Source organism: Rhamphochromis longiceps, linkage group LG9 (genome assembly GCF_057381845.1).
Source record: "Rhamphochromis longiceps isolate RC_006_pf linkage group LG9, R_longiceps_female_GT1.1, whole genome shotgun sequence".
NCBI classification, from domain to species: domain Eukaryota; kingdom Metazoa; phylum Chordata; class Actinopteri; order Cichliformes; family Cichlidae; genus Rhamphochromis; species Rhamphochromis longiceps.
This window is the reverse complement of record NC_140565.1, coordinates 26,942,490-26,969,795: the sequence shown is the minus strand read 5'-3', so window position 1 is coordinate 26,969,795 and position 27,306 is coordinate 26,942,490. Positions and strand designations below refer to the sequence as shown.

At 39.6% G+C, this 27,306-nt stretch overlaps 2 protein-coding genes across 2 annotated transcripts in view; both read right to left on the bottom strand.

Annotated features, from left to right (window-relative positions):
- The window catches only part of arhgap21a (Rho GTPase activating protein 21a), a 102,490-nt gene extending 96,343 nt beyond the window's left edge, over nt 1-6,147 (bottom strand). Inside the window, exons 1-2 of the mRNA XM_085419096.1 lie at nt 5,771-6,147; nt 4,824-5,083 (exon numbers count right to left, since the gene is read on the bottom strand). Coding sequence (XP_085275222.1) covers nt 4,824-4,901 — 78 coding nt within the window. The 5' untranslated portion in view covers nt 4,902-5,083; nt 5,771-6,147. The remainder of the gene's footprint in view (nt 1-4,823; nt 5,084-5,770) is intronic.
- Nucleotides 6,148-12,751: 6,604 nt separating this feature from the next.
- prtfdc1a (phosphoribosyl transferase domain containing 1a) lies at nt 12,752-26,121 on the bottom strand. Its single transcript, XM_085419091.1, has 10 exons — nt 25,990-26,121; nt 25,759-25,847; nt 25,218-25,324; nt 24,306-24,489; nt 21,007-21,072; nt 18,741-18,758; nt 17,339-17,421; nt 16,933-16,979; nt 15,460-15,536; nt 12,752-12,939 (listed from the first exon to the last, which is right to left on the bottom strand). Exons 2-10 carry the CDS (start codon nt 25,807-25,809, stop codon nt 12,892-12,894), a joined length of 681 nt encoding a protein of 226 aa, XP_085275217.1. The 5' UTR covers nt 25,810-25,847; nt 25,990-26,121; the 3' UTR covers nt 12,752-12,891.
- Between the last annotated feature and the right edge of the window lie 1,185 nt (nt 26,122-27,306).

The following is a 27,306-nucleotide window of genomic DNA, read 5'->3' as shown; positions in this document are numbered from 1 at the left end:
CCCACCATGTGCATGCAGAGCAGCACTTGCACAGCTCACCTATTTGTCTTGTGTCACTCAGTTAGCATTATAGCAGACCGAGAGCGCTCCAGTATGTGCAACATTAAATATACTCACGCTGACCTCACCAGTTCCACTTATTTTTCTGTGAACAACTGCCAGACTGTGATCAAGAAGCTGTGTTCAGTTTGGTGTTGTACACTTTAAAGGCCATATTAAATAAACCTCCAACAGCTTCCAGTGGCTTTGCTGCCATCCATTCATGAAATCATTCCTTCATCAGAGTGCCCTTGTTCACTTCCACTGCTGATGCTAACAGGAAATAATGTGGTTTCCTGCCAAGACCTCAGAACCCAGACTAACACCACAGGTTACGATATGTATTCTGATAACAGCCTGTTACATAAGGTCCTTTCAAAAACAAACACTGCTAATGCGCTGAACTGAAGAAGTTTCTCAGATGAGAGGTGAAACATCTTCAAGAAACTTTAAGCTCATTAGATTACCATGACCTGGATGACTGAGAACCTACGCAGACACTGCTAATGAATAACAGCTATACAGTATATGCTTCACTTCCAAAATAAATAATAAATGTAAGAAAAGGTCATATGAAATGTTTGCTCTTTTTCAATGTATGTGTTCCACATATTCATTATCTACCAGCAGCCACAGCGCAGTGCATTACATAATCTGTGGTTCATGAAGCATGCAGGGTGTAGAATATGACAGGATGAAGGAGGAGGAGTGTGAATACCGCCTTAAGAAATGTGCTATGCAGATCAACTGAGCACACATCTGAGCAGTGTATGTCATGCCTCGGAGCCAAAGAGAGCCAGATAGGGGGCAAGTGTTGATGGAGGTGCCTTGGGCATGTGTAATGGATAGTGTATCATGCTCACTGAGCATTAGACTGGTTCTGTTCTGCCTGTCTGCCTACATGTGCAACCCCCCCACTACCACCACCACCCAAACTCCTACCACCCCCTACCCCCTGCCCTCCCTTAATCTTACGTAGGGGCGGGGGCATCCAGGCAGAAGAGGCTGCGACACTGAGCCAATTGGCAACAACAACAAAAAAAAAAATAAATAAATAAACAAAAGATGAGGAAAGGGGGGTATTTTTTTTTTCCACTGGATAAACTCTCATCTTCCCGCTTCCTGCTCCCACCCATTTGTTTCCCCCCTACACATCCATCAATCATCTGTCTGTGCTTCTAACTAATGGAAAAATAGCGTCCAGCGTGACTGCGGCCTGTGTGGCCGAGCGGAGAAGCCTTACCGAGCGTTAATGTCACCCCCTCCACAAGAGGAAAAGATACGGGTGCGGTCCAACACACATATGCACACATATCCCGGGTGACCTTGATTTGAGTGCAGCATGCATGCAGATTTCCTTTTTTGTCTTTTCCAGGAAAAAAAAAATAGCTGGGAAGCTTGATTCCGATAAGAGATGCCAAAATATACACACATGCACTCCACTTTCAGTTTGATCACCAGAGCGAGGGAGAAGTGGCGTTCTCAAATGGGAAAACCCTTCAAAGACCGTACTCCTGGTTATTCCCATTACACCTTCTGTGTGTGTGTGTGTGTGTGTGTGTGTGTGTGTGTGTGTGTGTGTGTGTGTGTGTGTGTGTGTGTGTGTGTGTGCACGTGTGTGCTAAATCAGAAGCCAGGTCATGTCCAAGTCAATGCCTTGTTTGCAGAACATAAAAGCGGCCTGATCTACTGCAACGAGACACATTTGTTTTTCAGATGTATGCAAATCGACATCCCTTTGTCACTGCTTTGACTGATAAAACATCATGGCCCAAACACGGTTAGATCCTTTGGAGACTTTGCACTCCATAGCTAGATATTTCATTTTCATGAAATCATATTAGGGTTGGGAGGTGACACTGAAGACGTGTCCAGCTGGGTATCTGTTTGGAAAAAAAAAACCTGACTCTTTCTGTAATTTCCACAGAAACTGACCAGTGTCGCATTCCCTGAACCCTAAAATGATACTTGTGCTGACCAACATTCACGTGTTTGCTGCTTTTAACTGCATTCGGGAGAAAAAAGGCAGCGATTCCAGTACAGTGACTCCATTTTTCCCCTCTCAGCATTCGTCTTTCCACGGGTTAAATATAGCATCGTAGAAAACACGCGGGAATAGAGGACGGGTGAAAGACAAGCATGTGGACGGGTGAGGAAGAAGAAAAAAAGCGCAGGGGTTTACAGAATTAGTAAGGGCTATATTTAGTCCAAGAAAGAGAGCATCACCGCTGCTTAGAGCACCATCACTGGTCTCCTCCTCCTCAACAAGGGATGCAATCAATGGAGAGCTGGAGAGTTTCATACATGTTTCCAATCCTTTACAAACAATTTCTCATTCTCCTTTAGTTTGGAAACCCAAATTCTTTCTTCACCGAAAGTAACAATGAAACTGAAATTTAAGGGCTTTGGAGAGAGAAAGGTTTTTCCCAGTAGTAGTCATCGTGTGGACCAAAAAAAGCCATTTTAGCCTTTCTTCCCGTTTTTGCCTCATGTGTCCCAGAAAACCAAGGCCATCCATGACTAATCGTCTAGAGCACAACCCCTTCGTTCTTAGTTTGAAAGTTCGGTTGTTGATAACCAGACAGCAACCTCTGAGTCCGAATAAAAGTCAGCACAGTAGTGCCAAAAACTTGTTATGGTGGACGATTGAGGTTGGGAGCAAAAGTAAGTCAATGCCCAGAGACGCTCATGTGCTGACTGTGAGGCTCACCCTCTACAGATGGATACAGATGGTCTTTGAACAGTAGTCCCTGTTCTGCTCTAGAGATCCACCACAAACTGGAGGGTCTAACCAGAACCCACAGCAGGTGGAGAACTGCTTCATTTGTCTGTCCACAGGACATAGTGGCATTGTAAAGCGCTTTGGGTGCCTTGAAAAGCGCAATATAAATCCAATCCATTATTATTATTATTATTATTATAACAGAAGCACCTAATATGGTATTATTTAATAATGCATGCACACATGAGCTGCAACCAAGAGCTAACCTGCTTATATTCTTTTTGGTTTGATGTGTTTTGTTCTTGAAACAAAAGGTTATTTAGGACACACACTCTGACTTCATAGTAAAAAAAAACAACATTCACAGATAGTGTAGTCTTTTGCTTTTCAATATATTTTTACTGGAACTTTGAGATGTAAACAACTCAGGGCCTCAGCTGCCTTATAGCTGCCCTGCTAGCCTGAACGTGACAGTAGGTCGACTAAAGAAAAGAACACAAATAAGACGGATAGACAGTGTGGGGTGTTTTTCTCCTAATGACCCGGGCAGCTGTGTCTAAATTATCACAGAGTTGCTGCCATTGCTTTGGCAGTAGCAGGATGGGGTTTGGTGGGGGCAGGTTTAGAGAACCCACCCCCTGAATTCTCCCTCATTAACAAGCCAAGATGATGGAGGTGGGGGTGGGAAGCTGGAGAAGGAAGAGCGGGAGCACTCTCACTAGACCCCTGGGAGGAGACAGCAGTTCATAAGCAGCCAAGCTTTAAAATTGGGCGTTTGTCTGCGGCAGGCATCAGGTGGATAAAAACACCTGCCTCGCTCATATGTCAGGCCCCGGGCTGCAAATATTCAGGTTAAACACAGGCACTGACTCATGGGTGAGTCATGGGTGAGTCACGGCTTCAGCAGCGAAGCAGAGGTGTGATGGAGAGTCAGATTTCAATTGTATCAACCTGCAGATTCAGTGGGCTGTCCCTGAGCATGTTACGAGTATCAGCTGTGGTTCTCAGCTGATTAAAAGCTCTAAGTATCGGACTTCCAGTGAAAAAGGAAGCTGGGAGCTTGCTGGGATATGGTGATTGGAGTTTTCCGCAGTGTGGGAGAGTTAAGTGATGTTGTGGCAAGCATTTATTAGATTGCAGAAACAGGCAAGTGGAAAACTTCACCGCTGAGACACAAGGAAAAGGTTTTGCCTCATGGCAGTTTGTTTTTACAGACAACATATAAACTATGTTTGCTGACAATCCAGCCTGATGGCCTCATTAAGATTCACTTTAAACCAAAAGCATTAGCAGGCACCTCCTTTTTAACCCCATCAACCACTGCAAAAACAGTCCAGCTCTGCTAGGATGCTGAGTTACTCCATTCCCAAAAATGTATGTCCTCCATCCACAGCTAGTACTGACACAGTAAGAGGATTAGAGTCACACACACACACACAAACAGAGAGAGAGAGAGAGCACTGTTGCCATTTTCTGATGATGGATTAATCCAAAACATGCCACCAGTCCAATGCTGTTATGACATGCTTCAAGCCTAGCTGGTCCGAGATGATGATTATGATGATGTAACCGCTGAAGCTCTGGCACACAAGAGGAAAAGGATGAGCTCCACAATGTGCCATTTATCAGAGTTTGGCATGCAGACACACAAAGGACCCAGTAAGATTAGTGCCGCAAGTATAAAACTCTCTTTGTGCACTTAAACAGTTGCAAGAGTGAAGAAAAAAAGATGAACCCTGTCAACCCGAACACTGAAAGATGTGTGAGCGTAGCGCACAGCACTCCCTTGTTTGCCCTCTTCTGAAATTTTGCCCCAGGTTTTGTGCAAGTGATGATACCTCTATATGACAGCGCTGATGATGTTAGGTACTTTGGAGGTTTTAGGTGATGAGTTCTGACAAGTGAGTCCACATGCAAGCACCTTGCACAACAGCACAGAACTCACATTGTGTCAAAAACAGATGGTCCATATGGAAGGGGAAAAAAAATGCCCTTAATGAACTTTGATGCACTCAATAAACAGTTATATGTTCAACTGCCACCATCCTGCAGCTAGTCCTACCTTGCCACATGGAGTTATGGCTCTGTGTTTACGCTCCTCATTGTCCTGGGGTGAATCACTCCAACGTGCTGCCATCATTTCATTCCAAGCCGCAGAGGGGGAAGAAGTCCTTTAGAGCCCACATTTAGGACGAGAGGAGGGGGGATTAAACCAAAGAAAGAAAGATAGAAAGAAAGAAAGAAAAAAGAAAAGAAAAAATGGGTAGGGGAAGATCCTAATCCACACCGTCTTCCTTCTTCATGTCCATCAATGGCTCAAACCTACGCACAAATAATTTAAAAAAAAAAGTTAAACTAAGTCAAGCTTTTGCAGACTTTTGCAAGCCTTTAGAAAATTACTACAGCCACTGAACGCCACATCCTTGCATCATTATTGATAGAAAACAACAAGTCTCTAATAGACTTTATACCGCCTTAAATTCTTACAGAATTAGAAATATGACAGTGATATCGTAGCACACAGATACCAAAGTGGGAAATCAGTCAGCACCTGTCTAAAATCTAGCTCTAGTTCAATTGAGGGAGAGCTAAAAGTGAGCGGTGGCAGGTGCATAGGGGGAGTGGGTTTGTTTTCTTTAAACGAATGCTTTTAATTAAAGACACACCTGAAATAATAATCTGCACAAATATATGCGCGTTAAATTAAAGCGTTATTCGTGACTCCATGGGGAGGAAAGTGCACATCAAGCCCCACGTATGCCACTGCGGTGTAAAGGCAATACATCAGCCACCGTGTATAATACTATACGCTGCTCACTCTCTCTCACACATGACACAAAGGCTGCAGAAAAAGCAACATTTTTGTTATTTTTCGGCTACTTTAAACAACAAAATCGTCCCCTGTGGCTATGAATACGGTTCCCTGTTGCCAAATACTAACCAGGCGGACGACAGGTTGTTGCCATAAATGCGAACATTGAAAAAAAGAGAAAAAGAAGAAACCCATACCTATTACAAATTCAGAAAATAACGCCCAAAAATATCCAAAAAAAACACACAGTCCATATTTCTGTTGAGAGTAGACAAGCCTCCGTCGAGCCAAAGATGGGTTAAAAAGGCTGTCAAGAGATTACAAAGCGGGATATTCAGTCTCCTTACAGAGCTGCACTGACTGAGCGCTCAGGCTCACTACCTGTTAGGAAAAACACACTGGAAAAAATACGGAAAACGCCCTTCAGTGTACATTTCTCCGTCAGGGAGACCCGACGAAAATTAAACCTCATTCATTTCCACTCATTTGCGTGTTTCACTTCGATGTTAAATTTCTCCAAATAGAGACAAAAAAGTAACGTGTACTCCTATGTGGTCCCGGTTGGCGGCGCGACAATCTGTACATAGATTGACGAATCTCCGGACCAGCACAAAGCTCCGCCCCTCGGCCTTGCCTTCCCGCTGGTGGAAACCCAATCAGGTGATCAGTTTAAATTTGGAATTTTAAAGCGGGCCAATGGAAAGCATTGTTACATAACAATTTCAGTAAAAGGTAGAAGCTGGTTCATTCTGGTTACTGGATGAAAACTATTATTTGCTACATTGTTACTATAGTGTTTTATGTTACACTAAGTTTGTATTCCGGTGTGTACGGTATTTCTTACCCCAGTCTATGAACAAAATATATTTTTTACCCATATATTTTTTTTCTAATTAAATTTCCAGTTAATCTTTATTAAAGCATAACATGTTGTACACACTGAAAAATAATTTCAAAGTACTATACATACTCCTTATAAATCTTCTGATGTAGTTTTTCTGATAACACTTTTTCATTTAAACTCAAAATAAATTTGAGAACAGAAGCTTTACTCTTTGTTTGAACAGGCTTGTTACTATGTTACCACTTTTATATTCAAATACAGCTTCATGTTTTTACATGACTGAGATTGTCTTTTTAAATTCAGTAATGGAAAATTTAAATAAATGAATGAATCAATAAATAAAAGAGGGGCTTCTCAAGTGGTTTCCTAATCTTAAGTACTTTAGCACTTTATTTTTGCTTTAGTGCTTTATACGTATTGTCAATCTGCTTATCTGAAAATTACCGAAGTACTGAACTCCTTACCCTCCCACCCCTTTTTAAATCATCTTCCAATACTGATGACTAATGATCGGCATTCGTGACAATGACAGGGACAACTATACACTCACAGAATAAACAGCTAGTCATTTGCTAATCAGCACTTACTGTGTCAATAAGCCATTTAAGCCTTTTAAAGACAGCAAATGAAATCACAAGAACATCATTGTAAATACTGAGGGGGGAAAAAGGCTTGAGGGCTACACATATGCCGAGCTTCTAACATATTTGCCTTTCCATTATCAACTGTAACAGCAGTGTCCTTAACTTTATTACGGTGACATGTAGGGCATGGCAGCCACATGGGGCTCCGCAGAGCATGAAAAAACAGGGATGCCCAGCTGATCCGGACAAAGACAAAGACTGACAGTGTTCTGTTTGCAGGCTACTCCAGCAGCACAATAGAAGATAGGACAATAGGACTCTTTTCACCCATACTGTGGTGAGGTTTCCCCGGTTTCAGAGAGCATCTCTATTGTCTAAAGAGCCGGTGCACCCTCATTCAGACAATGGGGAACTTTAAAATGATTCAAGTGAGACTCTTGCATTATGTGATGGTAAACATGAGGTTCATATTCATTTAATTTGTTTACTGAACCCGTGCCACATTATTCAATGCAGTTGACATCAAGTGTTATTCTGCATCAGAGACAAAACTCAGTTGGAGGTGGAGTATTTTCCCACACAAACAACCCACAATCTGCTTCTCTATGAATCACACGTGTGCATAAAAATTCTCCAGAAAACTATAAAATAAAAAATAAAACGTTTTACTGGTTTCTGTTTACGTGGGGCTTTCCCTCCACTTCAGTTACTTCAACACTGCAGACTCTGACGTGCACAACACATTGAGTGCACGCAGTTCTGTTTTTATGAATGGTGAGGACAGAGGATTTTAGATCAATGAACAAAGCTCATTGAGAGCTTGTAGAAAGTCTGCAGGCTGCTGTATTCGAGTGGGTGAAACCTCTTTCATATCTCACTGAAGCAGATAAATCTCCCCTGCATTTTTCCAGGGTTTCAAACTTTGTTTAAAATACTTTCACTGCTGATTCCATCGTGCCAAACGCTGCAGAGTCAGACTGACTCAGACATTCAGCAGAGAAGAGATTACCAGCTCTCTCGTGGCAGCAAAATGCTTGGCTGGATTAGTACATCACATGAAGCCCAAGTTCAAAGCCCAGCAGCGTTAGGATTAGGACAGGTGGAAACGCCTTTCCAGCACAGCATGCTGAGTGTATGTAAAATAGGTTCTCAACAACCCATGAGGCATAAACAATCTTTGGGCAAGGTTTACATTCATCAGACATGGCATATATAACTTCATTAAGGATTTTTTTAAGCTGTAGCAGAGTTTGAGAGTTTAAGAGGATGAGGATCACTCCCTACTCCAGGTTGTGTAAGTGGATCTGGCACACAGTTTGATGACTGGACGAAAGTCAGCGGCAGTCAATCTATCAAGCACACTGGACAGCCAGTCACTGAGTGGAATACAGAAGCGGAGAGGATGTTCTTTCTATTTGTGTACTGAGACACGTCAGTAAAAGTGAAGCAGTATTTTATTAAGATCCAAATTCTGTTAATTAATATTATGCATATATATAATAAATGGGTAGAGTAAAAAGTCCAGTACATAATAATTTATTTTAAAGCTGAATCTGCAAGCATAAAGAAATAACAAGGTTTTTGTGTTAATTAGTGAAATTTAAAGTTTCAAACATATTTTTCTAATCAAGCTCTCAGAAACAAAAGGTTGTGCAATGATTGTATTTCACAAAATTTCTGTTCTTTTTTGTTTTTTTGTTAAGCCAAAGCTGATGTGTGATAAAATGAAGACAGTGTGGCAGAGCCAAAAACTGCAATTCATCTAATGGCCACTTGACGTTGGTTTCAAAAGTGAGTCGGGCTCCATTGACTCCTGTGTTAAAATACCCAACTTAACAGCAGAAATAAACACCTTTAAAGCCTGTAATTTTAGCCGTAATTACAATTTTCTGCTCATCCGTGTTCTGCCACTTATCCAGGTCCACAGGGTAGCTATCTAAAGTGGATCTATTGCTCATTAGGGAGGTTGTGTGTTTGCAATCTGCTGGCAGTCCAGGTACAGCCCATCTACCCGAGGAGAGCTTTGTTGTTGATGGAGGCAGTGTACAGCGAATGTGGAAAAAACACTCTTGAGGGTCAAGTTATGTGTCTGGTGTCGCTCGCTTCCCTATTCTGGCCTACTTGGCAATGTGCACTTGGGTTTTTGGAGGACTACATGTGAGCATATGTTGGGTAGTGGGTGGAAATGGTGGGTGGAAACCCCTCTCCTTGCTGTCTGATTTCATAAACAACAAATTGGTTGTGGGGTACAGGACCACAAATTACGCTTTAGCAGAGATACCCTACCCAGCTAAGTCTGCCAAAACACAAGACACACCATCCACAATAAGAAACATGTTAGGTGTGTGATCACAACTGTACAGGGTTTTTTTTATGACTTAGCTGCTTAAATGTACATAATGCTTACTGCTGTGCATTATTGGCTACATATTATTATTATTATTATTATATAAAATGCTTTTTTGTGTGTTTAAATGTGCTAAAAATGGTACAGAGAAGCTTGTACTCTGGTTTTCGTGAGTTAAATTCTGGTATCTTATTTATTTGTCATCAAAATTAGCATATGTTTGTGTTCTTCCATTCCCTATGCAGAGCTAGTCTAACAGACTGCTGGCTGTGTATTTAACAGACATGAAATGTCAACCTCTCCTCTAATGGTAGAAGAGCCAAATAATTGCCATCAGGAAAAAAATATGCCTCATCTGCTGTGCTGGTGAGATGTAAATCTATCCAGCTGGCTGTTTCTAACTACAGGCTTTATATGTCAGATGCAGGGATGTGTGGCCATTCAAATGCACAATTCCCATTTTGTTCCTTTTGTACTGATCGCAGTTTACCTGTAGCCTACTTTCTGCGGTCATCCCCAACCTCTGTTCCCTCGACGAAGCGCTACAAAGCTGCAGCATGTGAACCCTACAAGGCTTTTTGTCCCTTCCTCCTTTCACCAAACTCTGCATGGAGGTGAAGGACAATGGCCTGCGAGTTCCCAGGGCAGCGCAGGAGGGCATTAGCGCTGGGATAAGTTAACAACTACCTCCAAGTGCTGATGTCTTATGATAAGGATACACAGCAGTACAATGGGGGTATTTGTAGCTCAGACTGCACAGAGCTCAAAACCAGACAGCTGTGTGATTTATTTGTAAGTTTTTCCTATTTCTTATCTCACACCTCTGCAAGATTCACAAACAAGAGCTGAAATCTGACTAAATCCAGGGTTCCCCTAAATATAATAGCTAAGGTGCTGTGAAACCTGAGAGTGTTTTCTAATGCAGGAGCTGAGTGCTCCAAACCTCCCAGAACTCCTTTGTTTGCACTCATTCATATTATCCAAATAGCAACTCATTTAACAGGTCATTTAATGCGGAGAGGCCTTGTAGCTGGAGACGCATCATTACCTTTGGCTTGGAAACATGTTTTTAAAATGTGAGAAAAACACACATTTGATTTTTGAATTACTACAGAGAGACGATGAGAAAAAAATGAATTTCCTTTTAATATATTCTTTCAAGCCAAGAATCACTTCACATCTTGGTGGCCTCTACATGAAACAGCGAACGCAGTCACAAGTTATCGGCATTAAGTGATGAAGACACCGACTAAGAGTAAACATAAACACACTAATTATTTCATCTTCTTTTAGCTGAGATGCGATTTCAAGAAATCTTTTTAGATCTTTCGAAGGATACCTCCGTGTATACATGCATTCCTGTTATGTGATGTGACGGCTGTTTGCAGTTTCAGGTGATTGAGAATCAAGAGCGCTTAGCCACATGATAACACTCCCCGAGTGCTTGCTATGCAGTGAAGCGTGCTCTGGTCTGTCTGTCGATACGCACAATTGACTCCTTTAGACTTAAACCTCACTATGAGTGTGTGTGTGTGTTTGTTTGTAGAGAAGGTTCCTCTAGACTGCAGATATTTTAATGTGGCAAGTGTAGAGCAAGCCTTTTTTCCGGAAATCAGGAGCTCAGACAGTAAACATACATACATAATATAAATATGCAGTGATTCTTTGCGTCTCAATCACACTAAAGTAAAAGGCCTCATGAGTAGGAAAAATTGATGGTTACCCGATTTTATTTTTGATGTCAGACGTCAGACATCGATTACAAGTACTCGCGTTGCCCAGATGTTGAGCTTGTTGGTCGTTCAACTTCTGGGCAACCAGTTTCAATCAGAAGGTGATTACAGAGTTCGCCTGGTGAGAGACAAAGTGTCTCCATTGATTATGGTATGACTCAGACTGACTGCAATCATTCTCAGACAGAGTGGCAAAAGTTTGCAAATAATTGTTGTCTCGTTTTTAAATGCAGGTGGATTCCCAACACAACAATTTGAGTCTCTTTTCAGTAAGGGACTCGACTCATCTGGTTGCCAAATGTTTATAATTTGGTTAAATTCCTTTATGAAAGCAAGGCTGCTTTGCACTTCAACTATGACTGGCTGAGGACTATTTTTTATGACTTGTTATTCTTTAGTTTTGAACTTTTGCTTTCAATTCAGGTTTGTCTCAGTTCGTTTCCTGAGTGTGTATGCTCCTTTTAGTTTAGTTTTTTTTTTTTTGACCAAGCTACTAAACACTAAAGCTAAGGGCATTTCCTGTATATATATATATATATATATATATTTTTTTTTTTAAATTAAAATTTACTTTATTTAAAATGAGAGTGTGGCTTCCCATGATGCACTGTGTGTTTCTCTTTGACTTAGTATGAGTTTATACACCACTCCTCATTTATTATTGTAGTTATTCATTAGTTATAATTCATTTTAGGTCCTGTTTGCCTTCTCTCATGCCCAACCGGTCAAGGGAGATGGCAAAGCCTCTCTGAGCCTGCTTCTGTTGGAGGTTTCTTCCTGTTAAAAGGTATTTTTTTCTTCCCACTGTTGCCAAGCGTTTGCTCATAGGGGGTCATCAATAATTGTTGGGGTTTTCTCTCTATCATTGTAAGACCTTTACCTTACAATATCAAGCACCTTGAGGTGACTTTGGTTGTGATAAGGCGCTATACAAATCAAAATGAATTGAATGGTTTTAGTATTTTAGCACAAATATTCCACATGTTATGGTACTGTAATCTTTATGTGGTTAGGTAAAATTTCTCATTGGTGTTGGCCACATACAGTTTCCCGCTAATGTGTTTTGGCTTGAGAGTAATGTAAATGTCAGATATGACTTGAATACAAATACACATATTTATTTATAGATTAAGAAAACAAAAATTCATTTTTCTTTTAGCTAAAGAATTTTTGTTTTAAAAGTCACTCAAGTAACGTAACACTGAAATTACAATTTTGTAGTTTCCAGCTTTCACGGCACTTTTGTCAAGGCCACGTGGACTCCCATGGGCCAAGAAATTATTTTTCCTAATTAGTCAGGCTTGTGCATCTTTGCCTTACGCTCAAAGGTATTGCAACTTTTAGCAAGTGAAAGTAAAAACATCTACTGTCAAACGCTACACATACATCATCCTATATAGAGAAGGTCAAACTTACACAGGAAAAAAAACCCCCACTGACAGAAACAAGCAGATACAGTGTGGTGTGGAGATGCAGTACCCACTGTATGCTGTGGGCGTCATCCGGGTACGAGGATGCCAACGTCCATAAGCTCTCTCCATCTGTCACCAGCGTCCTGTCCTGGTGGGCGGCTTGTCTTTCTTTTATTTAACACTTTCTTTGTTGCAGTGTGAATCTCATCAACATGCAAATAAAGAATGAGGCAATAACTGAATTAAATGCCTTTTAATTCACACATAAAAACATTTCACAGTGTCCATCCAGCACTGAATTGTAATGAAGACCAACCCCCCCTCCCAAATTGTTACAGCAACGGGAGAGAAATATGTGCTGCTGTAAAACTGAGTATAACTAATGGCTTCATGTCTTCTCATATCTTGTACTTCATCTTTCCTGTTCTGCTGAGGACACAGATATGCTGAAATGACAAGGGGTGATAAAAAAACAAAACAATTAGCTTTGCGATCATTTTTACAAACTTTAAATTCCATTTGCAGCATGAAACCATAAAAACCAGCAAATTTGAAAAGAGAAGAAAGTGATCTCCAAAGATATGACTCATTCATTAATCTAGCTTCGGGTGTCCTGGGGATTCAACTCATATTTCTTCTGTGGGATGAGGACAGATAAGAGGGTAAGCTTTAACTCTGTCTGATTATCAGAGCCTAACCTCTACATTCCACAGGTCACACGCCTTCAAACTTTCATAACGAATACCACCCCCCTCAAACATGGACAAGAGCCACACACACAACCATACAGTACAAACAGTGCATGCTGCACATACTGTACGTGACTATGGGAGTCAAGCTTAGTGTTTCACATGAGTAAGAGGTAAATTCGAGGTCACGTTTCACAGATAAAAACAGCAGGGTCCATATAGATTTGAACTTATCGCTTTCAGAAAGACTTGAATTAAACTGAATTCATATCAAAAAGAAAGTGAGAATATTTACAGAGGAACAACAGCCTAAAGAAAAAAACTAATCTAAATAATCCATATGTTTTACTATATTTCCACTAAAAGTAAACAGAAATAAACCGATAGAAAAGGATTGCGCAAATGCTTGTGTAGTAATTTAAAGAAAGCAAGGAAAATACAGAGTAATTATAAATTGTGGGTCATGTGCTGAGCTTCAGCAGAAAGAATAATGATATAAAAGCACAGGAAGAGGTAATCCTTCTCAAATTAAAACATGGAACAAAAATAAAATGCATGTACATTATTATTTGAGTTCTGACCAGTGCTTATTTATTTAGCTTATTTCACTACCTTAACGCATTGTTACCTACACAGGGTTTAATATTTTTTACCTTCTGTGTTAAGCACATTGCGCTTACAGTAAGTAACCATGTGTCCTGCTCTTAGTGGTGTAATGCCATTTGGAGGTTGGAGTTTCTAGGAATTTGAACCAAGTGGATGGGGGCTTGGAAATAAGTAGTTTATCATAGGTATAGACTAATTCAACATTAAGGGTTATCTTCTGCTGTTTTTAAGACTGGGTTGTAGTTTGGTGACTATTAAAAATGTGCATTTAACAATGTGCAAAAGATAGATGATATTTGTAAAGTGTGAATAGTGTGTGGATTTGGATATTGAAGAGGAAGGCTTTGCAGGTATAGCGCTCAGTTTATTTTATGCTTGAATTAGCAGGTTGAAGCAGGATAAATGATAATGGAAAACAAAGGAGGGCAGAGAAGCTATCCTTGCCTAGAACCCCTGCGTAAAGTGAAGCACTGTGATATTAGTTCATTGGTAATAACTGCTGCCATTGGTGCTGTGCAGTCCACTCTATTCTCCAGAGGAACTTTTACATAGCTTAAAATAAAACAGCAGTCTTCTTAATCCTAACATTTAGAAGCAGTGGATAAATCTGTGTTTTTTGTTCAACTTAAAGCACTTTAGAACAATTTTTCAGATTAATATTTGTGCTACAGTTTGAATCTTGACTCAACAACAACGTACGCTCACTGTACACTGTATTTGGTACCTCTTGCTAGTACTGGGTTGGACCTCTTTTGTCTTTAGAAGTGCCTTGATTCTTCATGACACAGATTCAACAAGTTCCTGGAAACATTCCTCAGAGATTTGGGGCCGTACTGGCATGATAGCATTACACAGTTGCTGCAGAACTAGACAGCTGCACTTCTATGTGGACGCCATTGCGTTCCACCAAATCCAAAACTTGGATTGAGATCTGGTGACTGTGGAGGCTACTTGAGTACAGTGAGGTCACTGTCATGTTCAAGAAACAAGTTTGATGTGATTTAAACTCTATATTATGGTGATTTTATCCTGCTGAAAGGAGTCATCACAAGGTGGGTACACTGTGTCAGAAAAGAGCTGTGGGCCAAAGTGTGCCAAGAAAAAATGTTCATGTTCGAAGTCACCTAAGAACACTTTCCTCCCCATTTGGTTTGAACGGGTTGTCTTGACCATGGCTTCATGGCTAAACGCACTAAGTTGCTGCCATGTGATTGGCGAATTAGATATTTGTTTTAACAAGCAGTTGAACTAATGTACCTCACAAGTTGGCTAATGAGCGCTGTTTGAGATCATTTTGGGGGGTTAGTACATCAAGTCTGTTGGTTACATCTTCATACAACCCAGTAAACTCACCATTTATGGTTTATCAGGAACTGGAAAAAATAGACACAATACTTCATTCATTTTTATCTTACATGTAAAAAAATCTATCATCCATATCATTCAGTGACTCCTGTCCTGGGTGACACAGACCTCCTTGTGAACACAGACAGAAACCACCTGCTCTGAGCTACTTTGCCTACATGTAAAATCTCCTCGTGGCGGGGAGCATACCTGTTGGGTGAGTTTAGGTTTCAGGCAAAAGAAATGTCGTCTTTGATTTACTATGTTTACTCTCCCCTCCTGTCTCTTTCATCCCTTTCTCTCAGCTCTTTGGAGTGTCAGACTTACATTCAGGTCACGGAAGTATTCATTGTAGTCAAGGGCATAGCCAACAACAAACCGGTTGGGAATTTCAAATCCAACATCTGACAATGCAAACACAGACACGAATGTTAAGTATCCTGATTTGTTTAACATTAAACAAAAATTCCATGTTAGTCTTTTGACTAAACCAGGAGTGAGTGGCTGTGATATCGCACATAACAGCTAGAAATACACATTTTGATGCCTTTATTTGAACTAATTATGAGGTGTAACAAATAAATTTCAGCTCAAATTAAAGATGACTGATAGGTGTTGATGAAGCAGTCTCACCTGAATCATCACATCTGATTAAGCGAACAAGAGAAACAAGTGACACATGTTAGGAGGAAAATCTAACACCCAGAGCTTAAACTCAAAGAAAGAAAATTTAAATGAAAAGAGAAAACTAGGTATGTGACTTTTTTAATGTAGCAGACTTTTAAATTTGTGCTAATACTTCTGAGTACCCTGCTGTAAGCTGCTGTAAACTTTTATTTTTAAATACCAGTATCTAGAGCTGAAAAGTTAAGCTAAAGATGATGTGAGAAAATCTGCAACACCTCCACTAGCCACAGGAGGCCAGTTCACAGTTCAAAGCTTGGTTCAAAAAATTGTTTTTTCATTTGATTTGGACATAAAAGGACTGTCTTTGATGCTTTTTGTGTTTCCAGTGCTTCTATTTTAGTGTGTTAGTGTGTGTGTGAGAATGTTAGACACAGCGCTTAGGTATAGGAAAAAGTGCTTATATGAATATGCATGTGAATGAGGCATGTAGTAAAGATCTGTGCATAAGCGAATTACTGCAAATCCTAATGAACAACATTAGCAACATTGTAAAGAAGAGTGGGTTCAAATTCCTCCACAACAAAGTGAAAGACTGATAAAATCCCACATAAAATGATGACTTGCTAAAGATTGTTTTACAAGCTAAAAAATCATGGAGTGTACTTAGTTTTAACCTACTGTTCCTGCATTTTGGCTTAGTTTTTCTATTACACATAAAGACGTGGCGTAGATCATGTATGATTGTTCATATGAGGTTGTATTTAGGTCATTTCAGAACCTGCTAAAGACTAGATCATTTTGATTATGTCCTGATATGCAAGGCTTTAGAGTTCAACAAGAGTATACTTTCTTTTTCCCATGACTGCAGCCAGTAGTTAATATTTGTAACCTAAAGCTATATCTTGTTTGTTTAATTTGTTCAAAAACTGACTTCCTGAACTCCAGGAGGTCACTTACTTGTGTCATGTGGCAAGGCACCTTGAACACACACTTCTTTTGTATTTTGGGATTAATTATGGGAGGACTATCAGGTCAGGACACTTCCCTAATAACGAACAATTTGCTAAATTATCTCAACTTTGAAAAAAGTGAAAGAATAAGAATAAATGAAAAAGACTGGCAAGTAGGGTACGGTGTGGGTGCTACGAAGGTTAAAACAAAGAGCATAGTTACAGTCTGTCAGACTTTCAGCCATGTTAGGGAGCCTCTTCACAAGCAGCCTGAAATACAAAATAATAACGTTAATTACCCTCAAATGTTAAATGATGTATGCAATATCAAAAAGTTGACTTTTTCAGTTTAATTTCAAGACATTTATTGGTCCAAAAACCATGGTGATAAGACAAAGACTTGAATATTTTTAAAAATGTACATTTTTGGAGTGTTTTCACAATCCAGAGGAAATAAACTTTCAACATGAACCATGTGTGAGAGATGTTTATCATGTTTCTGTGATCTCGGGAATGCATAGGAACAGCCCACAGACACGAGATAGCAGTGACTGTGGACAAGTGATATCTTCTTGTGCTTGTCACACGCTTGACATTTCCTTTACAGGGGAAAACACAGACTGGCTCACCCTGCGACCTTGACCATCTTGGGTTCAAAGGTCTCCACATGCTTCAGAAGGGCCTTCATGGTCTTTCCTGTGTCAACTATGGCCTGAGGGGAGGGAAGAGCAAAGGAAGAGAGGAAGAGATTTGGAGGAAAGAACGTGGGATATATGAGAGTAAAAAAAAGATCAAGATACAGTACTATGCAAAAGTCTTGAGCCACAACTGATTTCTTTATATTTTGCTTGCCAGGAGGAGGCAGATTTTTTTGTACTTTAAAGTTTTTCAGGCTTTATGAAGGTCTTTTAAACTTTGCCTTTGGACATTGGCTGGTTTTCATGTGTTCAGTCCTTGCACACGTCCATCAGAGGAATTCTGAGACAATTTATGAGCAGCCTGTCACAAAAACACTTTTCACTATGAAAAATGCCAAAGATAATGCAATTGAGGTGTTTCCCAAAGAACTCTTAGGAGGACACCAACCTGATAAGTGGACAAAAGAAGAAGAAGCAGGTCTCATAAAGCTACATATAGCAGATGGACAGAATCTGAAAGTCATGTCATTAAGAATTAGGAAGAAAATCCAGCAAAGACTTGACACAAGACCTTAGAGATCCATGTGACCCTTCTGTTGATCCATGCGTTTGTTAAAACCTCGTCAGAAATGGTCACGGTCGAATGGGGAACACTAGCAATATTATAGAAGCAGTGTGGGGTCTTTGAATAGCTTCCTGAAGCCTGGAGAAATATTCCTGAAGACTACTTAAAGAAATGAAAAGAAAGCTTGCTCAAGAAAGTTCAGACTGTGTTGAAGAATGAAAAAAGCAAAAAACAAATATTGACTTTCAAGCTTGTTAGAACTGTACAAAGACTGTTTTTGTGTTATATACTGTATTTTTATTTATGCTTAGACAAATCTCAATAAATTTCTGCACCTATTTCCCATTTTCCCAGAAATATAAAAAGGAATGAGGGGTAGCTCAAGACTTTTGCACAGATATTGATCAACTGAAATAGGTAAATGCATTGATGAGCGATTAATGAATACATGAGTGGCATCTGAGAGAGGATTTCCAGTTACTTAAAACTTTTCTGTTACATTCATTTAAGAGCTAAGACATCGTATAACTGAGAAAGATTACATTGAGCTTGAGCAGCTGTTCGTTGTTTTGCATCTGAAGCTATCAGAGCATGCTTTTTTTTCATGTTCTTATGTGTGTCTGAATCTAGTCCAGAAACCTTCACAACTGGAACATGATCCCAAAGAGGAACAGAATGAGTTTTTTCCCCCTACGTTGACATAAACAACAACAACAACAACAACAACAATGACTTTTCAAAAGTAAATGATGTCTCAAAGGGGGCAGAAATGGTTCTAATTGAAGGGATTTATCCGACAAAAATAGAAAAACATACACACACACTCACCTCAACAATGAGCACACTCTTGGTAACATGTGAAAAACAAGGAGAGAAAAAGATTAGAGAACGGTCACCTTTGAATTTTAATACTGTTCAAGCAAAGCAAAAATAAAGGCGGTGTTGTGTCTTTGAATTTCTTAGAGATGGTATCTATAGCAGCGATGTTGGCAGTATTTTTAGCGCCTGAACAAAAACACAGACGACTCATTCTCTTCTCCTCAGTAATGAACATCTGTGTCTACAGTGAGCAAAAGTCACTTCGGAGCTGCACACTTTCACTGCTGCACACTTTCAAATGAATTCTTGTTTCCTTGGCTGGGTGTATGGGACTCTTTGTGAGAGCGGTGGAGAGTATCTATGGTTTTGGGGAGAGTGATCGCAGAGAATGCGGGCGCCTGGCCAGTGTTCCCAGTCTACACCTGAACACTCTTGCATAATGCTTAATAGGAACAAGTAAAGAACACAAGAACTACAGCACAACATACCTGTCTTACTGCCTGCTGCAAACTATGGAGCCAGTTGGGCAACAAATATGCACTGGCAATTATTTCACTGTGTATGGCATCATTGGCTAGGATTTTATGATTCTCCTAGGATCTGTAAATGAGATGTTTTGACTTGTTTTTGTAATTACATTTTTGGGAACCTTGGGAATCACTTGTAATGTTTACCAAGTTAAAGCTGGTAAACATTACAACGTTTTTCTTTTTTTCTGGGGGGGACAAAACATGTCAGAAACCTGCTAATTGAGATTTTTGCTTTTATTTCAGTGAGGCATGCATTCAGTACATGGCCAGTTGGAACAAACAAGGCTTTCAGGTCATCCAACTTTTAACGTTTTGTGATTCAAGTGATCTAAGAGGGAACTAGTTGTCTGCACCTCCTCAAGTCTCTGTTTTCAGGCTTTTGAAAATCCATCCCAGTTGTGTCAAACATACGGCCCGTGGACCAGGACTGGCCGTGCAAAGACTCCAATTTTGCCCACTGGATGGCTTTAGAAAATGTGAAAGAGGGCATACACTTTTGAACTTTTAAGGTATTTTTATATTTTTTTGTTTTGAAAAACTGAGATATGCTGTTGAAATTGTGCCATTTCTTATATTAAGATATCTCAGGGATTAAATGTGTGACAGAAAGAGGTATTTCACTTGTCCGATCCACTTAAGATCAAACTGAGCTGTATGTGACTCACGATAAAAAAATTAGTTTGACATCCCCGATTTAACCTGAAGGAGGAGAGCTATATTTTCCTGATTTAGACCCACTGCAATTTTACCTTTCTTAGTTTATTCTTTAAATATTGTAACACCTTTTAATTACCATTAGAAGGAATAAGTGTTAATTTATCACTGAAATAGTGACCCGGCGATGGCGCCAGAGGAAAATTCAGAAACTTAATTGGCTGTGGGTCATCCTGTGCACCAAACTTTGTGCAGATGCCCCCTGTGATGCGAATCAAAGTAGTAGTAGTATCATTAATATGGTCATCTCAGGCACAGCTCTGTGTTCATGTCACCTCACAGATCAACATAACATTTACATCACTGAGCTGACATTATGCTGGCATCATCACAAAGAAACTCATACTCGAATTGGAACTGAGCCTCAGAAATATTTCGCCGAGGAAATGATGATGACTGATGATTAGTTTTGTTGATAATGTATGAGACTTGTGGGAGGCTTGTGTGTAACATTTCCGTCCAGAGGAAGAATTATGACAAGAGCACCAACATTTTTTTTCCCCAAATGATTCATGCTTTCTGTGTAAGGTGCCTGTCAGATTTTCTGTTTTTATTCCCTCTGACCTTCTTAACCGAAGTGAAAATATATTGTAGCTAAAGCACATTTTGACAGCTAACTTTAAAGAATTCAACATCAGTGGTTTTTTTTTACTCCAGGGTAATTCCTCACAATGCCACAGACTGTCCTTACAGGCTCCTCAGTCCTCCCTGCCAGGGATTAGCAGGGACAAACAGTCAATAAATCTGCCTTCTTCATTTGCCTGAAATCTCTGATTCATGGCCAGCCTGGAGACTGTAGGACGATATGGTGAGCAAGCCTCAAAAGTCAGAGCATAACGGTGTGGTCTTGTCTAAGACTAAGTCTAACAAATGTAACTGTGTGACTTTGATCACTTGGGAAAAAATTCTACCTAAAGACAGATTAACTGACAGCTCCCTCTTGAGGCTAGGGTAGTTTCTTTTAAAACAGCATGTAAAAATATCCTTATCCCATGTCATTATCCTGACTTTGCTTAATTACAAACACACACCTTTCCACGCAGAAAAGACAGATCTCGGCATCCTATGATGTGCAGGTCCTCTGTTGATTGGTCATTCTGGTGAGAAGATGAAAAGAGGGCAGTTAATTTTTATTTTGCAACCCAGCAATTGTAATTTTTGCCCTTTTTGTTACTCCATGGTTCCTGTTAATTACAATAAATTGCCTTTAACTGTGATTTACAGTCAGGGATATTTGCAGCAACCTCAATTAACTGCATTGGTTTTCAAAATTTGTTTTTGCTCAAGCCACACCAAAATTTCAAGGCACACCCATTCTCATAATTGGAGAAAATGGCCTCTAAGTCATCTGGAATATCAGCAGTTCTTCATTTGCTGCTATTGTCAGATGAAGGAACTTGCAGGAATACAGATCCTTACATCTGCAATAAACTCCACTTGTATATAACTTGCATCAATCTTGTTATCGGATACTTTTTTGGTGTCTGAATGCGTGAATGAGTGTATCTTAATAACTCCTTTCAGCAAATGATACACTTGGGCAGAAGGCTGTCAACCCCAGTCCAGGTGAAGCGTAGCTTTTGCAGTAGTGTCTTTTGACAGTTTCTTTTGCGGGGTTTTCTCCACACATGATAGTGATTATTTGACTTCAATAACCAGGGCCTCTAATCAGGGAATTTCATGTGTTCTAATATAGCACATCTAAATTACATTTGTTACTTTTTGTACAGTGACAACACAAATGCTTAGTTGACACAAAATCTAAGGCACACTATTTGGGAACCACTGTGTTAAAAAAGCAAACAGATCCTGACAGGCTTGAAAAAGGGTCAGAAAATATAATAATTTAGTAAAAGTAATGGATAAGCAGTAGAGAATATCCATTGAAAAGAAATACACATTAATGATAAAATTATATGGTATATTAAAGTGATTAAATGATTGTAAAATCTCACTAAATATTTTGCTAACAGTTATAATTATTAGCTAACAGCTAACACTAGATAAAAAATTATCTAAACATTCACACAGATATTTGAAATGCAGTAATTTCTTAAAACTATGAATAAAAAGCTTTTTTTCTAAATAGACTAGCAGCTATATGTTAACTAATGGTATGAATCAACAGCTAACTGCTAGCTAATGGTATGAATCAACAGCTAACTGCTAGCTAATGCTACAAACAAAATTGTTAGGATAGAAAATAATGAATGCTTGATCAGTAAGCTTAATGAAATGTATCACTATTATATGACGCACCTGCAAAAACAGGGGCGTAAGAACACTAAAAAAATACCGTTCTTGCTAATATAATAGGAACGCTATGGGTGGTTTCAAAAATTTTAATTGTAATCCAAGATCGGTTGAACTCGAACTGGCTGAACTTGGATTTAAACATGAAGGTGTTTTTACTTCATCAGACAGGCCACCATGGGAACATCAGAAAAGAAGATATAGTGATACAGGGATATATATATATATATATATATATATATATATATATATATATATGTATATAGTTACCACTGTGTGGTACATAACTGCACATAGGGAGACATATTTCACAAAGTCTTTGAGATAAAATGTCCTGAACATAAACAAAGATATGAACTCTGAGGAAGCATGGTATTTAAAGCTTTTAAGAATGAAAGCTTTGAAGTTAGACTTGGGCTGCTATAGATGCATCACTCGGATAAGAGCAGCAGTGACGTGGACAAAATCCTGGCCTGGGGCAGGTCACATGTCTCCATCATGATCTGCGAGATTGACTAATGACATTATCACTCAAACACACAGTCCTACAGTGCAGTAACAGCAACCGCTACCCCAAGCCATGTTGTTGACATCAAAATACAATGATCAGGAATCAGATGAACTTTAATATAAGATTATACTTTTGTATGGTCTCTTAACTTGTCATCATATCTTTTCAGATTTAAGGTTGATTTCTGCCAGTTTTGTACTTTTGTCTTAATTTTCTGTAGCCTTCACAGAGTTAAATAAAGCTCTAGTAAGTTGAACTTATTTTGGTATTATTTAAATAACTCATTCAACCTTGCCCTAAGAAAAATAAAAACCTTATTTTCTTAATATCGTGGAACATCACAGCATCACTAGGCTGTCCTCGCTGCTTTAACCTCCACGAAAGCCAGTGAATCCTCCCCCGTGCTCATAAGGGACTAAAAAAATGTGACCACATGTAGAGAAAAACAAATCACATCCTTTCAGATGTGCTGCTTGCCAAAACACACCACAATAAAACAAGTGACTTTGCCGACAGTTGATATAATTGTTACCACTGCTGCGTCGTTCCACAGTTTATGCATTCCAGGTGTTGGACTCCATCATGACATGAGCAGTTTTTCTTGGCAGCAACAGCTGCACCAATTAGCAGACTGCTATTTTCATGACCTGAGCTATGCAGTCACTCCACAATGAGTCGTCCTTGAGTTGCCCTGTGTGAATGTTTCACATTAAACATGAACAACAGTGACATCTGGTGGCTCTGGCTAAAGTCTGCGTTGAAAGCAGGGCTTCCGCAAAAATTGTGGTCATTATCATTTAAGATTTTGTTTTACTTTTATTTATTTAAGGTTAAAATAACAAAAAAGCACAGTAAAAATGCATGTTCCACTTCCTGATAGGAGATTGGAATCCTCACATTGCTTGCTTCGTCTGTTTACACAACATATTCAGTCAATTGACTGATATAAAACTGCAAAGGAAGTCCTCCCAGGTGGAAAGCTAGAACCAAGAATATTTCACTAATATTTGAGCTGGAGTGTATAAGAAGGAAAAAAATGGGACGATGTGATTAAAGCATGTAATATGTTGTAATGTTTTGACATTTGCCATGTGTTCATTAGTTTGTAAATCCTCAGTTTACCTACTGCCATGTTGTTTTTCAGCCAGAAGTGATCACATCTGGATGAAATGATGGAGTTCCAAGTTATCAGCCCACAGTGGCAAGCTTGGTTAACAAGGTGCATCCATAAACTTTATGGGTTCATTGCACAGACAGAGATGTCTTGTAATTTGTGATAGCAGCATATGGCTAAACTACTACACCTTTACTCATTTACAGACTTTTTGCCATGTGATTTGGCAGATAGTTACTCCAATAGGCACCTACACCTCAATTAAAATTAAGAGGTCCAGTTCTGAGACTTGATGGAGAGCTCAAAGCTACGTGAAACATTCCTAACTTAAAGCATTAATTAAATGTAAAAATCTAACAGCGTACCTGTCACACCATAGGGTGGAGATGCTGGGCAAAATGCCCTTTGAGGCAATTTATGAAAGTTTTTTCATAGATTGCTGCACTACCCACCAGGTAGCTCTTCAGACGGATGAACTCTACTCGGGTCTCCAGGTACTTGTTGGAGTTCCGGCCGAGAATCTTGATGAACTCCACCAGATCTGCACAGAATTTGTAGCCTCCCTTCAGAACACACAGGACCATTATGTTGTCATCCCGAAAGTCATCCATGATGTAGTGGGCCAGGCGTTCGGTCCTGCAAGAGCAAATCAAATCATACTACAAATGAGAACACTCAGAGATCGCAGCCCCCTCCTAAGGGCAACAGCCCTTTGATGTTTCATGCCTTTTAGTTTGATGTTTTATGCTGTCAGCATTGTTAATATAGAAATCTAGGATAGCATATAATGTTTTCGTGTCATTGTAAAGCAACATAATGTTGTATTGGGAAAATAATAAGCTCAAACAAAGATTGTCCTCCTTTGACCTGTGATGTTGAACGCTACATTCTGAAATAGTGTATTTTATTTTCTTTACTCGTATGCCTCATTAGGGGCGATTGTGGCTCAAGAGTTGGGAGTTCGCCAAGGTTCGAGCCCCGGGTTGAACAGTCTCGGTCGTTGTGTCCTTGAGCAAGACACTACACCCGTTGCCTACTGGTGGTGGTCAGAGGGCTGGGTGGCGCCAGGGTCCGGCAGCCTCGCCTCTGTCAGTGCGCCCCAGGGTGGCTGTGGCTACAATGTAGCTTGCCATCACCAGTGAGTGAATGGGTGGATGACTGGTTGTGTAAAGTGCTTTGGGGTCCTTGGGGACTAGAAAAGTGCTATACAAATACAGGCCATTTACCATACGATTGGAGCAGAAGTGGCTGAAATCTTTTGTTGTCAATAAGCTGTAAAAATGTGACATTTTAACATATATTCACGCAGCGTGTGATTTTAAAAAATTTTATGACATCATTGTGATGTTGTAGGCCTTTCTTACCTATTCATGATTACCCCATGTGGAATGTAAATACTCTCGATGTCATCATGGTAGTGCTCAGGATAGGTGAACAGGTCCAGACTGTAGCCTGGCCAATCATCTTTTATCTAGGACAGGCAAATTATTGTCAGGACCGATTATTGGCAGTATAAACATATGCTGGGAAGATACAACAATACATACATACATACATATGCTACAATCATTATAGTGTGATGATGTTTGTTTTAATCAATTATTTATATTTATTTAAGTTACGTTACTATAAAATTGCTTTGCTTTTTCATTTTAGTTTCATTTAGTTGACTTGTGTGTCTTGATAAACAAAAAAATTTGGAAGTTATATATTTTTTTAAATCTCTGAATTAAAAAAAAACAACTAAAATTGAAAGCAGACAGTCGTCTTTACTGCTTTGTTTATTACAAAACCACAAAAGATATTAAGTAGCAAAAACGGGAATAATAGCCTCTAATAGCCGTAAAAGTAACTACCAAACAATACTTTAGCACTATAGATGTTTAAACGTGGTGTTAAACATACCACAATTCTTTTTTTTATCTCTGCATTGTCCATCTGTAGCAGTGCTGACATTGTGGCACAACTTATAGGTGAATCCACGTGAAAGTGACCTTAAGTGAAAACACAAAAACAGCTTACTTCCTTCTGAACAAGACAAAAGTGGTAACACGTAGAGAAACATTTCTTCAAATACGACCTTCACTAACATCCAGAGCAACATCTCTAATCTGTTGTTAACAAATCATCACTTACTGTTACTGTTGCCTTCTTTTCAGCGCCCACTCACAAAGCAGAGAGGGAAAATAGGAAGGCGAGGCATCCAGACGAGTCCCAGCCAGCCTCATGGGCTGTGCGATCACGCTTGAGTCATTTGTGCAAAAGGAAAGCGTTGTTTTGGTTGTGGAGATTTACATGGATAATCAGCTTCATGTGATGCTGTGCTGGCTCGTGGCCGCATCGCAGGCCACTGCAGACGGGGGAAGGGGGAAAGAAATCTAACAACAAATGATTGGTTCAGTACGTAAGCAGTAAATTTTATTCAGTTTTCTGAGGGATTATACTTTTTAAGGAACACAATAAGAAATTATTTGTCATTTAATAAATGCTTAAATTTTAGCTCTGGATTTATGTATTCACAGAAGGAGAAAAGAAGAGCTAGACTTGAAAATCCACTTGAATGAAGGGCTGCTCAGTGACAGTAAAAATTGTAATTGCAATTACTTTGGTCGATATTGAGATCACAACAATGTAATGTGATTACTTTGGGGAAATAGTGGGTAATTCATCAGAAAAAACAAAATGAGAAATGTGACCTGAAGTAAACACAGCCACAGCCTTGTGGGGGAGTGAATTTGGGATTTCATGGAGGACACTTGTAAATGAGAACTAAGGGGCTGAGATCACGTTGTTCTGATACTTATTGAAAGCCAAAATCCATTCGTTTTCTTAACTCCTTATCCAATTTAGTGTTGTGAAAAGGCTGGACCTGCTGTTATAAAGTTAAATTTGGGGTGCACCTTGAACAGCTTGCCAATCCATCAAAAGGCTAACAGCAAGAGACAGATCACCATTCAAATGAAGGCCAAATTTCATTTAACAAGCATGTCATTGGACTGTGGGAGGAAGCTGGAGAACCAAAGAAAACCCACACAGAAAGGCACCAAGTGACTGATAGATTTAAACTCGAGACCTCCTTGCTATGAAAAAACTGTTCTAGCCACTCCACTGCTGTGCTGCCCAACTGAAATAAAAACTTCAGTTAACAGCACAGTCCTGCACAAGTGTCAAACAAATCAGAAAGTCTGAGGAAAATTTTAGTACATGACTTGCCAAGTTTTTTGACGTCACATCGGGCTCAAAAACATGACAGACAAAAGCAAACATTTAGATTTATTGTAAAATGTTTTTCCATTTATTTTGCAAATTCATGTGCCACTTTGACTTACATTTAACTTGTATTAAAGTGTCACGTTGCAACTGTCGACTGTCCTAATTTAACTGGAACTGTGAGTAATGGAAATAACGTGAAAGAAAAGTTGTGAATAGAGTCTGATGGTTTTGGATATTAGC